The sequence below is a fragment of the Ailuropoda melanoleuca genome, chromosome 8 (genome assembly GCF_002007445.2).
Source record: "Ailuropoda melanoleuca isolate Jingjing chromosome 8, ASM200744v2, whole genome shotgun sequence".
NCBI classification, from domain to species: Eukaryota; Metazoa; Chordata; class Mammalia; order Carnivora; family Ursidae; genus Ailuropoda; species Ailuropoda melanoleuca.
This window is the reverse complement of record NC_048225.1, coordinates 1,870,452-1,887,226: the sequence shown is the minus strand read 5'-3', so window position 1 is coordinate 1,887,226 and position 16,775 is coordinate 1,870,452. Positions and strand designations below refer to the sequence as shown.

The 16,775-nt window shown below is 43.8% G+C and overlaps 2 protein-coding genes across 3 annotated transcripts in view; one reads left to right on the top strand and one right to left on the bottom strand.

Annotated features, from left to right (window-relative positions):
• Nucleotides 1–16,775, top strand: part of PDGFD (platelet derived growth factor D) — a 236,855-nt gene that overhangs the window by 112,617 nt on the left and 107,463 nt on the right. The gene's annotated exons all lie outside the window — the stretch shown is intronic.
• On the bottom strand, nt 7,985–9,184 carry DDI1 (DNA damage inducible 1 homolog 1). The gene has a single exon (XM_019808941.2). It carries the CDS (start codon nt 9,182–9,184, stop codon nt 7,985–7,987), a length of 1,200 nt encoding a protein of 399 aa, XP_019664500.1.

Sequence of the window (16,775 nt, the reverse complement as noted above, 5' to 3'; positions counted from 1 at the left end):
AACAAATGTGGAGGTGACATCATTCTTCGTTTGTGTTCCTTTCTGAAGTTTCTGCTCCTTTGAGACTTAAATTCAATCTACCCTAAGTGTAAACACTGGCATAATTTTGTTTTATTGGTGCTTTTTCAGGATAATCCAAGTTCATTGTTATTTGCAGTATTTATTTTGAGGACCGTGTGCTCCTGTGTTCCGACATTAGTTTGGACTCATTTCATTTTCATATTGTATAGTGTACATACGTAGCACTTCTAAGAAGCCTTGACAGTTAAAGCAGCTTTGTCAACTTCAGGTATGTTGTGGATTTTCTTGAAGAAAATATACAGGGTTCTTCCACTAAATTCTTTTAGTACTTGTTTTAAGATGTGGCTTTCTATGATTTTTAAAATGATTAACTGTCCAGTCCAGCAATATTTGAAGAATGCATTTTGAGAAGGTTATTTCTTCTGTGCAGACAGATCAGGACATTCTGCACCCAACAACGTTTGGACTACACTGGTAACACGGGTCATCGATCCCTCGGGCCTGTTCAGCCTGCAGCTTGTCGGCAGGGGCCCACAGTATGTCCGTGTGCCTTAAATTGAAAACCCACTCCTAACATTTGTAGGGTGACCGACGGTTCTGGGTTGGCTGGGACTGAGGGAATTGCCAGGAAACTAGACAGTTGGTTTCAAACCAGAGTGATCTTGCCCCTGCAAACACTAGTTAAAATGTCCTTAGAGTGGAACAATTGGCAACTCTACCAGATTAAAAGCACCTTAAGGACTGGTTTCTTGGGTCACTTACATTTAAATCTGTACATGTAAATATCAACCATGTTATTAACCCAGACATATTTATTCTAATTACACAAAGAAAATCTGTCTATGTATAATTTAGTTATACCTTACATATTTTTACATTAAAAAAATTAAATAAAAAGTCATACTTTCTCCACATCAGCTTGTTAATAAATGTGGGACGTTTCCATTTATTCGTTCTTTAAATCTGTATCTGTTAAACAGATACTGTTGGCCTCATACAAAATACCAAAGACGAAAAATATAATTATGAACAAGATTATTACCACTTCAGAAAGTCCCAACCCTTACTAGGTTTTTGTTTGTAATTTGGGCCACATTCCAGGTTTTCCAAATCCCCAAACAGTTATGTAAGTGCCATCTGGTTGGTATCTCACTGTGCCTGAGAACCCCAGTTCTTCTTCCCTGGAGTTTCAGTGTGTGACAAATGTTCCAGAACATAGACTCATCTCGATAGTGACTTTCTGCCTGTGTTGCTGGTCGTCCACACATGGTGTGAGCCCTAAGCCTTTTCATGAGCTTGTGAGTGTTTGTTCACTGTTGTCAAACCACGCTTCGAGACTAAGCCCGTCATAGGAAGGAAGTTGAGCACAGTGTCACCATGGGTCAAGGCAGAAGCAGACCACAGACTTCACCTTGAAGTTTACCCTGAGAATTTGCTACAGGCTAGCTGGCTCACCTCAAAGTAACCCTGAGTGACCCATCTTTGAGGAGGGGACAGAGTCTCCTCTTTGCCTGGCTGTAGCTTAAAGCACCTGATGAGCACCGGAAAGTTGTTGCTGCAAATCCAGGCCTGAATAGTGCCTGGCATATAGTAGGTGCTCAATAAAACATTGCCCAAGAGCTCCTGCTGTGTGGTAGTGAGCATCCCGGGATAGAGGAGACCATCCCCTGAACTCATATTCTGTATTCCATGCTTCAGCACTGAGTTCAACATTACTTTGCAACCATTTGCTTGGCATTTTTTTTTTCTAGCTCCCTTAACTTCTTTTTTTTTTTTTTTTAAATTTTATTTATTTATTTATTTGACAGAGATAGAGACAGCCAGCGAGAGAGGGAACACAAGCAGGGGGAGTGGGAGAGGAAGAAGCAGGCTCATAGTGGAGGAGCCTGATGTGGGGCTCGATCCCATAACGCCAGGATCACGCCCTGAGCCGAAGGCAGATGCCCAACCGCTGTGCCACCCAGGCGCCCCATAGCTCCCTTAACTTCTGACTTTTTTTTTTTAAAGATTTTTTATTTATTTATTTGACAGAGATAGAGACAGCCAGCGAGAGAGGGAACCCAAGCAGGGGGAGTGGGAGAGGAAGAAGCAGGCTCATAATGGAGGAGCCTGCTGTGGGGCTCAATCCCACAACGCCCGGATCATGCCCTGAGCCAAAGGCAGACGCTTAACCGCTGTGCCACCCAGGCGCCCCCAACTTCTGACTTTTAAAGGCTAAGACTGTAACTTATTTTTCCTTCTCTCTGCATGACGTAGGACAGTGACTGGACTCTTGAAAAAGTATATTGAATTTTTAGTGATGTCGATGAATGCAAAACATTGATACTTTATGACAGATAGACTAATTAAATCCCAAGACATGACATGGGTTTGAAGGGAGACTATGTGAATTAATGTAATTTTAAATTCATTTTCCTCTTCATGTCAAGGTCCTTGTAGGGAAGTGCTGGTAGAGGAAGGTTTTAGAATTGTGATTGGTATTGTAGGTAAGGGTTGGATGGTGTTAAGTGATTGTTTTCCCTGGGATAGGCTTATGTTGGTAATTAGTGTCCATTTTATTGGGACAGGGCATCAATATATCAATTAACAGCAGGAAAAATAGAGGCTTCCTCCCACCTGGAGCACAGCCCATATTGTCTCGCATGGACTTTAATACGGGAGGGAGTTATCTTATGATTTTTCTGATGATGTTCTTAAAATAAGCCTTACTGATTAGAAATAGAAGAGCTGGATTCATCATAGAAGTTTTTCCTCCAAANTTTTTCCCAAAAAAAAAAAAAAAAAAAAAGGAAAAAGAAGAAAGAAACCATCAGAAAACTTTCAGGGCAGTAATAAGAGACAAAGCCCCCACAGGGGTGCTCATCTCCACAGCCTCTTAAAAGGATCCTTGAAGAAAAGCACAGCATGACTGCAGACCCCATTTTTCTAATCACAGACTCAGAAATTCTGAGATTCTAACAGGTAGACCCAGACATGCAAACAAGCCAGGGTTCAAAAGCATGTTGGACTCGGGGTGAAATGTGAACACATTTTCATTTTGGATAATTTGCCAACCATGGATGAAGTGTTGTGGACCTAAGAGCTAATCCTTAATCTCAGCCCAGTCCCCACCCACCTTATGAAACAGTGGTTAAACCAAGAGAGAATTAGTTTTAAAACCAACGCAGATTTTTGGGGTTTTTTTTTTTGTTTGTTTGTTTGTTTATTTATTTATTTATTTATTTATTTATTTATTTATTTATTTATTTTAAAGATTTTATTTATTTATTCGACAGAGATAGAGACAGCCAGCGAGAGAGGGAACACAAGCAGGGGGAGTGGGAGAGGAAGAGGCAGGCTCATAGCGGAGGAGCCTGATGTGGGGCTCGATCCCATAACGCCAGGATCACGCCCTGAGTGGAAGGCAGACACTTAGCTTAACCGCTGTGCCACCCAGGCGCCCCCTTGTTTTTTTTTTTTTTAATCCCCTCTTCCTTTTCTACCCTTACTTCACCTTTGTTCCTCTTGGGTTTTCCAGGCTCTTGTTAACCTCAAACAATGGCTGTGAATGTTAGCACTGATTAATATCTTCCCCAGCAGGCTCCCTCTGGTATGCATCCCAGATCACTCTCCCTCCTTTCACTCACATTTGTCTTTATGGAATGTTGGATGTCAGCAATGACCCTCTGAAATAAATGCAGTGTTCTCTTAAAAAGGCAATGTTTAGGGGCTCCTGGGTGACTCAGTCAGTCAAGTATGCCTTTGGCTCAGGTCATGATCTCAGGGTCCTGGGGTCAAGTCCTGGATTGGGCTCCTCGAGGAGTGGGGAGTCTGCTTCTCCCTCTGCTCCCCCACCCCACTTGTTCTCTCTCTTTCACTTTCTGTCTCTTTCAAATAAATTTAAAAAAAAAAAAGGCAAAATTTAGTGCCTGCAGTGAAGGGGAATTCCTATATGGAGACATCCATTTCTTCTTCTTTGCAGGGGAGGGGGGTAGGTTTCCCCTCGGAACAAGAGAACTTTTATGACCTGGTGTGGTAAGAAAGAAGTGGAGCCTGTATGCTCTACAAACCCAAACTTCAGTCGTCTGGTGGAACTGTGGCAGAGTGCATCCCCGCTGTCTTGAAATGAGTGCTCATCAACAACAGTGATTTCCTTTTAGGTAAGATGGGCATTTAAATGGACATTAGGAGAAATCAAGGGATTAATGGATTTTTTTGAAAGGGCTTGTTATCTTCAGCAGCTAGGCCAGTTTCATCATGTGGTGTGCTTATCCTGATTTCTAATGGGAAGAGAGAAAAATGAAGATTTGTTCATCATTTTCCAGGTAGTAAATTCCCGATAGTAGATAATCCCCAACAGTAGATGTTGTAAGTTATGTATTAACCACCTGAGCTTTAGAAGGAGAGAATGCTTGTTTTGTTGTCTAGCATCAGTGATGGTCATTTTAGACATATTGAAAGTGCATTTTACTGGCTTGCTTTTTGCTTTAATAATAGCCCCAAATAAAAATCCCTTATTTCGTTTGCACCAACATATTACTAATTCCATGTGCTCCCTTTTTGTCCTGAGTTGATGACAAGTCTTTCCCCTGCCCTACCAGGCTGTGCTCACCTTCAGGTCTGCAAGTGTAACTTAGTCGTTTCCACCCTTGCAACAACTTGGCTTGGTTTTAATTCATAGGTGTTTAATAAATAGTTGTCACGTGTGCTCTGCTGGCTGCTTCTCTGTTTCCTGGTGGTGTTTAGGTCATTTCCATAGGTGTTTGGTTTTGTTTCACTGACAGAGCCGTGGGGCTGTTTATCGCCATTTGTTTCAGCAAAGGAGGACCCTGAACACTGGTCTCACCCATCTTATGAAAACTTCTGTACACGTTTTAGTTGCCTCCAGTAGCAAGAATCTCCGTTAGTGACATTCTGTAACATTTTTAACTGGTAGCTAGGACTCAGCTGTGACACATAAAGAGAGTTGAGTAGTGGCGAGAACTTGGCGTTTGAAATCAGAAAGACCCAGACTCAGTGATCTGGTGAGTCAGGTTTTTCCAAATTGTGGGTCAGGATATGTTTTTGGGATACAATGAATGGGACATGTCTGATATATTTTCTTAAGTAATAAAAATATAATTTTTCAAAGTAATAGACTGGGAAAGGATACAACATTTCATGTTATTTCAAGAATCCTTTCGTGTCGGAGATACAGACTGGTTTACGTGTGTGTGTGATGTGCAACTGGGTCACAATCTAAAATGTGGATTGTTGTCAAAAAGTTGTAAAAACAGAAAGCTTTGGGTATTTGTTTCATCATTCTGAGCCTTGAATTTCTGATCTGTTAAATGAGATTAATGGTGACTATTTTGAGGGTTTATTCTTAGGATTAATGGCAGTAATACCTAATTTACATGATAGGCATGCAAAAGATGTTACCTTTTACTAAAACTAATCCATTTAAAATTTAATTGATTAGGATCTATTCAAATGTACAGAGGCTTGAGTCAAGATTTAAATCATGAAACTAATTTTTAAAATACTTTCTGATTCGAAAGACAGTGATGTTAAAATTTAATTAGGACATTGCTTAATTAATTCACTCTGCTTATTGATTTTTCTTTGAGATCATTGCTTTTCATTTCAATAAAAGTATTTTTAATTTATCAACCCATTTCCTCGAGTAATATTTTTAGAAGCTGGAATATGTCCAAAGGAACATGACAGAAATTTTTAGGTGACTCCAGATTTACGCTATGAGAAATAGTTAAATAATCGGCGAAAGCTGACAAAAGAGAATACTCAAATGACATTGATTTCATATATTCAAAGGATTATTTCATGCCAGAGAAATTACATTAATTAAATATGTTCTTGGAAGAAGGAAGAGTGTAGACAAATTTATTGGAAGTTATGGAATAATGGAGTTCAGCTCAAAACCAGAAACAAAGAATAACTCTTGAGACTGGTCCTCACCCACTGTAGCTACTTTAGAAGGGATGTTCCTCTGAGAAGGGAGGATGGGTTTGTTTGGATTTGACATGTTGCAGATCATCTTCTAGCTTAAAGACCTGATGATTTTTTAGATTGGCTTTTACAGGTTAGATGACCTGATTGGCTCTATGTCAGACTTCTATGTTGAGCCGTCCCATACGGTATATACTCATCAGACATGCATTTTACGTAAATGGGCCTGGAAACAAAGTCTGGTAGGAACCGCTGAGCATCATGCGTGTTTTTATCTGTGAAGGAATCCTTGTATTTATCGTGTCCGTTTTCATCTGGTGACAGGCATTACATTGCTTCTCCCTGGCTTTACTCTGGATTTCTTCCTTCATTTTGTTAGTTATATTTGTGGAGGACTTAGAAGCAAAAGCAGAGAAGTCTGTCCATTGCTCAGTTTCAGCAGTTTAGTGGGTGTGAGCCTTGGTGTGAATGTAGACAAGGTTGGGGCTTGAGAGCATGGGACCACCTGTGAAGGAGAGCATGCGAGGTGAACTCACGGTGGCTGGAGGGCAATAGGTGACACCAGAGAAATAAGATGGTTAGTTTCACCAAGAAGCAGACCAGGAAAGGCATGGTAGGAAAAGGTGATGTTAGGGATGAACTATTTGTTTGTTTTTCTGTAGCTTTTAGGGAATGCTTTGAGTAGCTTTTGATTTTGTTGGTAAAAGAGAATAACTTAAAGGATGCCCTCGATGTCTTGGTACCTGAAAATGGCTCTCCCCTCCAAAGTAATTTACAGACAGGAAACCGGAGTTGTGTAAAATGTGACCTGATGTGCCTAAGTAATATGGAGCTAGAACCAGAACGTGTGTGTCTTGACTTTGAAGGCACCGTTCTGTCCGTATCAGTCTTGGTGGGTTACTGCCCTGAAACCCTCATTCTCTGAGTCTGATGGCCTCAGGCAGCTGAACCTGTCATGTCAGGGGTTTTAGGCACAGATCGTAAGGGGTCCGGGATCTTCCAGGAGTAACACGGGGTGGGTTGTTCGAATGGATCATAGAGCTGAATGAGGACTCAGATGTCTTCTCATTCAGAGGTTTTCAAATGTTACTTTAACAGGGAAACCCTTTGTTCAAACAGTATTTCTGTAGCAGCTTAACACATAAAGCAGAGGGTGTTTTTTTTTTTTTTTTAATTTTTTTAAACAGAGATGATTTAGTTGAAATGAGTATTAGGGGATCTGGACCACTGCCTGCTCTTACGTCACATTGGCCCCACTGTGACAACCACTAGGCTTCCAACATGCACCGTAATTTAAAAAAAAAAAAAAAAAGTCTACTTGCTGGCCTTTGTTTTACAACCAGGGTTTCTTTGAATGCAGGGGAAAGAGGACATTATTTCAGACTTCCTGGAGAATAATCCATTTTCTCAAATGTGGCAAAAATAGCCTGTGAGGGCAGATTGCTGTGAGCATGCGTCCAGGGGCGTCCAGTGGACGGGAAGACATGAAATATGAGGAAATCAGCCTTATACCATCCAAAACAGACATTTGTAATTATTGATCATCTCGAGTGTAACTGACTCACCATTTCTAAGAACTTTCCCCAAAAAAACAAAACCTGGGAAAATAAAGCTGTTTCTCTTAATGTGCATAATTGTTAGTGCTGATCTGAAATCGTTTTGTGTAGATGTTTGGTTGGGTCTGTGGTGATGGCTTTTTCTAGGGAATCTGCAGAATAGCGTGTGGTTTGGACGAGCCACCCTGTAATCTGAGGGGACACTGCCTCCAAAGGCAGAGGCCGGTCTCCTTTCATGGGTTATCTGGAAATCCCTTGGAGCCTCCAGAACCTTCCCGGGAGGAGGTTCCATGATCCTTGGAGAAGGGAAGAGGAGGAAGCAATCATGACTCACAAAGGGACAGATCCTAGAAGGCAGTCCCACAGCCAGGTTTGGTTGTTACTGCTGTTTTTAATGATTACATTGCCAGTGAGCTCATGTCTTAGAATCTCCCGGGACCTGATGCTCCCTCAAGATGGTGGCACATTCATAACCCATTTCAACGCTTTTTCCGTCCTAAATCCTTGACCGAATGTTTAATAGTATCTGCTTCTTCCTTGTCTGGAGGCTCGTCTTGCCCACCCCCGCACACCAGCTTGGCACACAGGGGTAACTCCCCCTCGGGGAGGAAGTGAGTCTGCGTGCCCGTGGTGCCGATCACCAGCACGTTTTTCTTCAGGTCGATGGAGCACTGGTGTCTCCTGAGCATGTCGAGTCCTAGAAGCATGTCCATGGGCTGCTCCTCCAGGATGGAGAACGAGCACTGCAGGAAGTCGCCTTCTATCTGAATCTGGGCTAGATGGACCCGGCCAATAATTCTCTGCGTGCCCACCCCCTTGGCAGTCCCAGCCCAGCGGCGGTCCACCAGCCGCATTATGTTACATCTCTCGGCGCATGCTTGTCCCATGATGGTCATCTGGGCCCCGGAGTCCACGAAAGCCTTCAGCGGATGCCCGTTCACCTTGCAGTTGATATAGAGCATGGTTACTTGTCCGAAGCTCTCCGGGGCCTCTTCCATCGCGATGCTCATGTTTTCCTCGACGTTCTGCTGCCGGATTTCTTCCTCTATCTTGGCCTGAGCCTCCAAATCAAAGGGGTCGGCCGCGAAGAGCCGCAGCCGCTCCTGCTCCCTCAGGGCCCTGTCCCTCTGCTGCTCCATGAGGACATGAGAGAACGTCTCGAGGCTGCCGCTGAGCAGGGCCTCGGCCAGGGGCGGGTTGCGCTCCTTGAGTAGCGACAGGTCGTGGGGGTTGGACAGCAGCATGCTCCGGATCAGCCCGGCGCTGTCCAGACCCCGCGTGGCCCTCCTCTTCTCTCCGGAGTTCAGGCCGTGGGACTGCTGGCCCGGCGGGGCCCGGGGCGGCGGGTGCAGCGGGCGGCTGCCGGACGTCCCGGGCACGGCTATCCCGGAGAGGTCGAGCTGCGGCAGGCTGGATGTCCGTCTGGGCGGCCACGGCCCCACGGCCTCCTTCTGCAGCAGCACTACCACATCGCCGTCTCGGAGGCCGTAGGAGCCCAGGGAGCAGTGGTCGTCAGCCAGGAGCCGCTCCAAGAACAGGATCTGGATCTCGTCCACGGGGATGCCGGACTCGAGCTCGCAGAGGTGGCGGAAGTTGTACAGCTCGAAGTCAGGGCTGACCTGGAGGGAGAAGGTCGCCTCGGTCAGGTCCCTCCGCACACAGTACACGGTGAGCAGCATGACACGGGCCTGTGCGGGCTGGGCGGGCGCCGGGCATCGGGGTGTCCTCTGGCTGACTGGAGCCCGGCTCGCCGATCGGCTGGGCTTCGGCGCATCCACTTGTCCGCGAGGCCCAGTGGCTCACCAGCCTCAGTGCCGCTGCTGGGCTGCTCGGAACCCTGAGGAGGCAGCGTGGGTTCCACGGCTCATTTGTGTGGAACTGCGTGGAACTTGGAACGCCCGTTCCCATGGAGGCGCCCTGCCTGCCTGCCGCGGGGCCCCAGGCCAGCCCTCCCGACCCCGCTGCACCCATGATAGGAAAAAGATGATTTCAGCTCTTCCTAAACAATGTGGCACCATTCCAGACTGGTCACCTGAGAAGTGGGTCCATGTACTTTTCCGTGTACCCCAAATGGGGAGTGTGTGTTTCCTGCATGGTGGATAGCCTGCGGTGTGTTTGCGACGAAAGGTGGGTCAGCCCTGGTGCCTGACTGCGAGGACCTCACCTTCTCAGGAGGGATGGATGGGCAATGGGCGAATCGGAACACTGGGGGCGAGTGAGCTCCAGGCAAGAATTACAGAAGCCAGGATTCAGGACAAGGCCCGTTGTTTCCCAGACAAAAGGGAGACCTCCGACATTGTTAGACAGATTTGTATGTGATTTTGAATGGCAGGATGTGAAACTGGAAAGAAAATGATTGGAACCGGTTTATAGAGTTCTACATGAATCCAAGGAATGTAAACATACCAATAAGCAAGAATCCTCCCTCCAAAAATAAAAAAAGGGAGGGAAGGAAAAGAGAAAAAAGAGAAAGGAAGTGGGAAAATTCGAAGCAGGTGTTTGTGATGTTTATTTCTTTTTCATTTAATTGAGTTAAGTAAGAGGTTTCTCAGGACCTGTGAAGGACACATGGCAGCAAGAGGGCTAGGTAGACGCTTTCTCGTTGGTGCAGAGAGGACACCGTTGCGAGGAGATGAAAATATGAGGAGGACCAATGCCAACGCAGGGGAGCAAAGAGTGGTTCTTGAGTAGAATGGACGGGACGTGCTCAGCCATTGGACGTGGGGCGTATAAAGGAAGAGAGTGTGTGGATAACACAGAGGGTCTCTGAAATGCAAGACCAGTTTGCAATACACCATTACCTTCAATGGACGTGTGAGGTGAACTTGTGGGGAGATCACTGTGACATGGGTTCTGGAGTAAAATGCATCACAAATGCCTCTCTGGGGGCCATCTGTGGTTCCCTCTCTGACGTAGGGCACAGTGCCCTCCCACATACCCCAGAGTGGAGGCTCGCAGGGCAAGGGCAGAGAGATCCTTCTGGGCTAGCGGCGACTGCATAGAAATCCTTGAGCGCCACTTCTCTTTCTCTGTATTTCTGCAAGTGTTTGTGAGGAGCTCCTCTTCCCTGGCTTGCAAGCCTTCCCATGTTGTGTACTTACTTATGAACCAGAAGAACAGCCTCTGCCTCGGCCCACACCCCTCTTTATTTCAAGTTTTGTTGGAAGACCTGCGCGGTGAGCGGTGGCATCAGCCGGAAGTACTTCCTTAGCTTCTGTTTCTCATGTGTTTGTCTCAGATAAAGGGTTGTATCTCACTCAGTGCTCTAATCGTCCTCATATTTCCATACTCATATTCATTTATTTTGGAAATGTTGACTAAATGCCCAGCGTGTGTGAAGCATGAGCTAAGTTCTAGAGATGCATGCACGCACGATGTTAAGTGTAGGCTGAGCTCGTAGAGGAGCCAGAGTCTAAAGGAGGATGCGTGCACGTGTGCACACACACACGCACACACATACACCCACACACACATGGGCGTATACACATGCACACACACGCACACAGGGACACATGTATGTACACACGCATGTGTGTGCGCACACACATACACATACATGCATGTATGCATACACGCGTGCACATATACATGCATTTGCACACAGGCACATATACACATGCACACAGACACACAGACACACACATGCACACATACGTGCACATATACGCACATGTGTGCACATGCATGCACATACGTGCACACACGCACTACACGTGCACACACGCACTACACGTGCACACATATGCACGCATGCACACACAGACACATGGACATACACATGCACACATGCGTGCACACACGTGTGCACATATGTGCACATGCATGCACACACATATACACTACGTATGCACACATGTGCACACAGACACATGGGCATACACACGTGCACACATACATGCATATGCACATAGACATGTGTATGCGCACGTGTGCATGTACATGCATATGCATATATACATGCACACATATACACACGTGCACATATACACACATATGCGCACACACACACAAATTGGGGGGGTTAAAAAAATACCAGAGAAGTCAGTACAACATGGGAAAAATGAATAATATCCAGAAAACAAATGCAGAATGTGGAGAGGGGGTCAGGCCGGGAAGGCCTCCTGAAAGTGCTGGGCTTGGAGAGAGGGCGAGGAGTCAGCCACAGGGGGTGGACGTGCCAGAGCCCGAGGGCTGAGATGGGCAGGACCCAGCTTCACACCCTTAACCAGAGAGGCAGCAGTACTCTCAGGAGAAGGAGGATTTTATAAAATTTGAGGAGAAAAAAAAAATCTAGCATTGTAATTTTCCTGTAGAAAATTATGAATTTAATAGAGCAGTTTTTCTACTGTTTGTAGCGATGGATGGCCCTTTGACTCAAAATATTAAGTTAATAAATTTATTCTGAGGTACATCAGAAGAAAGAGATCCTCAGAGATCAGCCGTGGTGGTGCTGAGCTCAAGGGCAACTGTGAGGTGAGACCTGTCGTGCCCAGATGACTCTGCCAGAAGCCGGCAAGTCTCCTAGTCCACGTCCTCTGTCGCTTCCCACCAACCAGCTTTGCACAGTTTGGTTTTAAAATCTTAATAAGTTAGGGAGATAATGTGAGGGTTTTGTTTTCTTAAACAGTGGCTGAAATTACTCTTGTAGAATAAGCTTTTCCTCTTTTTTCTGCAAACAAGAGTCCGGAGTTCACATCAAAAGAAGCTAACATTTTTTTTTCATATTACCATTGCTTTGATACTGAACATAATTAAGGTTTATGCAGTCTGTTTTATTAGCTTGCTGTAATTCTTTTGTCGGCATTTTGTATTTATGTCCCTTTTACTATTTTACCCTTTTCTGAGAACACACAGTGGAAAGCAAGAAGCCTCAAGGTCTGGCCAATTAAGTGTCATCATTGCCTAGAATATCACATAGGGTCTCAGGATTAGCAGGGAGCTTAGTGTCCTCTCATCCAGCCACCATGCAGGCCTTAAATCTCTGTTGCAAAACAGCCTGGAATCTGAAACACTAAATACAGCCTTCTGGGGTTGTATATATTGTATGAGTCTTTCATTTTCCTCAGCACTATGGGTGATTCAGATTCTATATGTGTAATTATCTTACCTCAAAATTGTAATTAAAAACGTACTCTGATTATGTAATAAACTCAGGGACCATTGGAAATATATATATGAATACTCCTAAATACAAAATGTCCCCACACCATAAATTCCTGTCGCACAGGCTCTTGAGAAATGGGCTATCTGCATTACCTAGATGTGCAAACCCAGGTAACTGGAGGTTATTATAACTTCTCTGGAGGAGTTTCTGTGAAGTATATTCTCTTGCTTTTTCTCCCTTGGCAAGTACAATACGGGAACATAATCGAACCTTTCTCTGATAAGTGAGACCCCTGCAAAGTCTCGGGGCTATCGCTCAGAAAATCAATTCTCATTGTACGGCCTAAATACCCAGAAAATAGAAAAGATGACACTGATTTCATGCCGGCCAAGGAAACAGCCCTGAAGTTATTTTCTGGAATAAATGCACAATAATGCCCTTTATAATTTGCCTCTTTTAAAACCTTAATGCAGCAAAAAATCCAGATAATTGATGGTTTCACTTCTTCCAATCAGCTGACGGCTTCAAGTTCTGTGTCTTGCTTTGCAGAGCAAATAAATGTCTTTTCCGTGAAGAAGGAGCAGCTGCGTAAATGTCAGTATGTAGCATATATGAGAATTAAACCACCTTAAGCGAATATATTCCCTTGCTGTGTTTGGATTCCTTCCTTGAAATATGTGCCTACTATTACTTTAAAAATAAAGTGTAATGGAGACTTATTAAAACAGGGCAATTGTTACTTGAAATTCTCAAAAGCAACTTAGGAAAGAATTTTCAAAACTGATGTGGGGTTTAAACCCCAAATCTTTCTCCTGTTCTTCCATTCGCTTGACAATAATACAATAATTGTGCCTCCGCTGTCGCAAATGAGTGACGTATATTTCTTCAAATAATTATTTAATAGACCACATTGATGATACTCTGATGAAAATTCAAGCTTTTGTACGTATGTTGAAGGTTTCCCATTGGAGAGGTTTAGTGTTACCATCTTTGAGACTTAAACACCATGATTAAACCTCTTAAATAAATGTATAAACAGTATGTAATTGAAGGAACTCAGGAGACCTGACAATTTATTCCATATCAGTCTGCTGGCAACTCAGCTAGTGAGTTTTCTCTATTATAAGGATACAGAATATGGACAGAAGACACACAGATAGACCTGTGTGGAGAGAAAGTCAGCAAATGCATACTCAGTCTGGACACGCTTTCAATCACTTTGTGCAATTAAAAGATGATGTCATTTCCCAGCAGGGAGCACTTTTCGAGGGTATATATTAATCACCTTATTTTACAGATTACTGTTTTAACATTTCATCATGAAAAGGGATGCATTTTGAGTTATATATTGCATATTGAAAATAATATAATATCTCTCGGTAACTTTTGGTTTTGGCTTTACTTTCCAAGTCTAAATATACGTGTGTGTGTATTTACTTATTTTTAAGAAAGTTTGCTGCTAACGATTTTGTGCCTTATGGTCCCTTCCAATGCCTTACTCATATAAGTATGACTCAGATGTGTAGGACACACACCTTATTACTGAAGGTTCGTAGATTACTTATAATTTGTGAGAGAAACACAGATCAAATAAATTTAGTGTAATAAATTAAAGACATGTTAAAAACAATTTATGGAGGTGCCTGGGTGGCTCAGTTGGTTGAGTGTCGGACTCTTGGTTTTCGTTCAGGTCATGATCTCGGGGTCCTGGGATCAAGGCCAGCATCCAGCTCCGTGCTCAGCGGGAGTCTTCTTGTCCCTCTCCGTTTGTTCCTTCCCCACTTGCACACGCGTGTGCTCCCTCTATCTCAAATAAATAGATATAATCTTTTAAAGTATATGATTTCATGGGTTGATACTTGTTTCTTAACTTTCAGTGTGCCTTAGAAAAGGAATGTTTCCAGGGCACCTGGGTGGCGCAGTTGTTAAGCGTCTGCCTTCTGCTCAGGGTGTGATCCCAGTGTTCTGGGATCGAGCCCCACATCAGGCTTCTCGCTAGGAGCCTGCTTCTTCTTCTCCCACTCCCCCTGCTTGTGTTCCCTCTCTCGCTGACTGTCCCTCTCTATCAAATAAATAAATAAAATCTTAAAAAAAAAAAGAAAAGAAAAAGAATATTTCCATTTTTTAAAATTTTTGCTCTATGGAGAATAACCATGCAACAAAATAGTAACAGTAATGCTAATGGGGCCTTAAGATGCTTTGAATTCAGCTGTGATTGAGGAAAACCATTCAAACCATTTTTTAATATTTACTCTTTTATAATAAACTTGTAATCAACACATGACAAAGATACTGTCACTGTAGTTTAGAAATACCAGCGTGACCTGTGCATAAGTTCAAATACACTTTAGTAACTTCAACATAAATTTTCTTTGTCAGAATATTAACACTAACATCATCATTAATTCCTCATTACATTTAGGTAGTTATGTGTTACCCTGAAAATGAGAAAATTAGCTGGTTCCCTCTCATGTGGTGTTAATAGTCAATCAGCAAAGTATTCCTTTTTAAGCATTTTCTAGGTGTCTTTCTTTTCTAGAGTAGTTGATAGAAAATCTGTATTTCTGAGCATATTCCTTAACTTCCAAGAGCAGTGGTATATGTTTGACTTAACTACCAAACTAGAGGATGATGCAAAGTGTTTTTGCAAGTTAGCACCTTTACTAAAGCCTTATTTTATTTTTATTTTAAAAATTACATTTTTATTTCATTAAAACTACTGTGTGGGATATTTCCTACATTAGATTTTGTTTTGTTTTGTTTGATGTAAGATATCTTATTCAAACTTGAACCCTACAAATTTCCTAACAAAGGGTGTTGATCATGACATACAAACAGAAGTGTTGGACTGAGTAGGAAAGTAGCCACAGCCCTACAGACTGGACAGGAGTCCCCATCGAAGTGTCACTAACATTCTAGATCTTCATGAATCCTTTCTTACTGCTGCTGGGAGGATGCCGCTAAGGTCTGAAATCACTGTTATTTGATTTCTATTTAGGTCTAATTTCCTGTGATTTCTCTGCTCTTCCTCTTTGTTCTCCCTGTATAGTGATTCCTAGTAGGAAATCAGTGGAGGGTGATGCTATTCTTTGGAAGTATCTTGAGCTGGCCCTGTTAATTGTCCAGAAGAAGACGTATTTGGAAAATTATTGTCTCGTTAGTTATTTACATACTTAGTTAAGCTTTTGCACCATTTGGAGATGAGCTCAGAACTGTGTTAATAATTTCTCATAGTAAAAATTTAGTGACAGCACCCTATAAGCAAGTCATTGGACTGGACTAGTAGCTTCTAGGACAGAAGGATGACTCAGAATCATTTTCCTCTTTCAAAGAACAAGACACCTGCAAGGAGAGACAAGACTCATGCACTTTGAGTTATTTCATGTAGTAGAAATAAATCAGAGTCCTGATGGGTGTGTAAATAAAACTCTATGCTTGCTTAGAAGAGATGAGGGTTCCTTATTGGGGCCGTGCAGGGCGTGGTCGGGACGGTGCAGAAGGCTCCTGCACCAGCTGCTGCATTGGGCCTAGAAGGAGGACTTGGTCATCGTGCACCTCTACCTGCCTGGGTTTGGAGGAGCAGCCCCTTCCTTGAGCAAACCACCCACCTGACACCTTTCTCCTCACACAGACATATGTCTCACTGTCCCCTGTGGTCCTTGTAGGTGCTGTGTCCGAATGGATGCAGTAGGATGGTAGGTTGGGTGCAGTCTCCATCCCCAGCGTCCACACAGACACACACAGAAGGGACACCCATTTTTCCTTCCGGTCAGAGCCTTAGTGGTGAAGGGACTGTCTTCACTCAGTGAGGGAAAGCCGATGTGGTGCCCAGATTGAACTCCGCATGGCTTATCCTCAGTTTACCTTCAGCTGCTTTATGGTGAGGCAAAGATTACTTCCAGACGTTGACATCACGCTGCCTGCTGATCTTAGCTTGTGCTCCTCTCTAGCCTGGCCAGAGGACTCAGCAGAAAACCAGTAGAGGCTCCTTCAGGCATATCCGCAAGTCCTTGTGGTGGCTTTTCGTTCGAACGTATGTTATCGGTGGATATCATACTTAACAGTGTTGACGGAACAACACACGTCTATGAGACGGTGAAGAACTTGGTGACCTTCACCGGTTTTTACTTTCTCCACACACAGTCTCCCTGACATGGGAGACTTCT

Coding starts and splice junctions, on each gene's coding strand:
- DDI1 (XM_019808941.2), bottom strand. CDS start 9,184: ATGCTGCTCACCGTGTACTGTGTGCGGAGGGACCTGACCGAGGCGACC.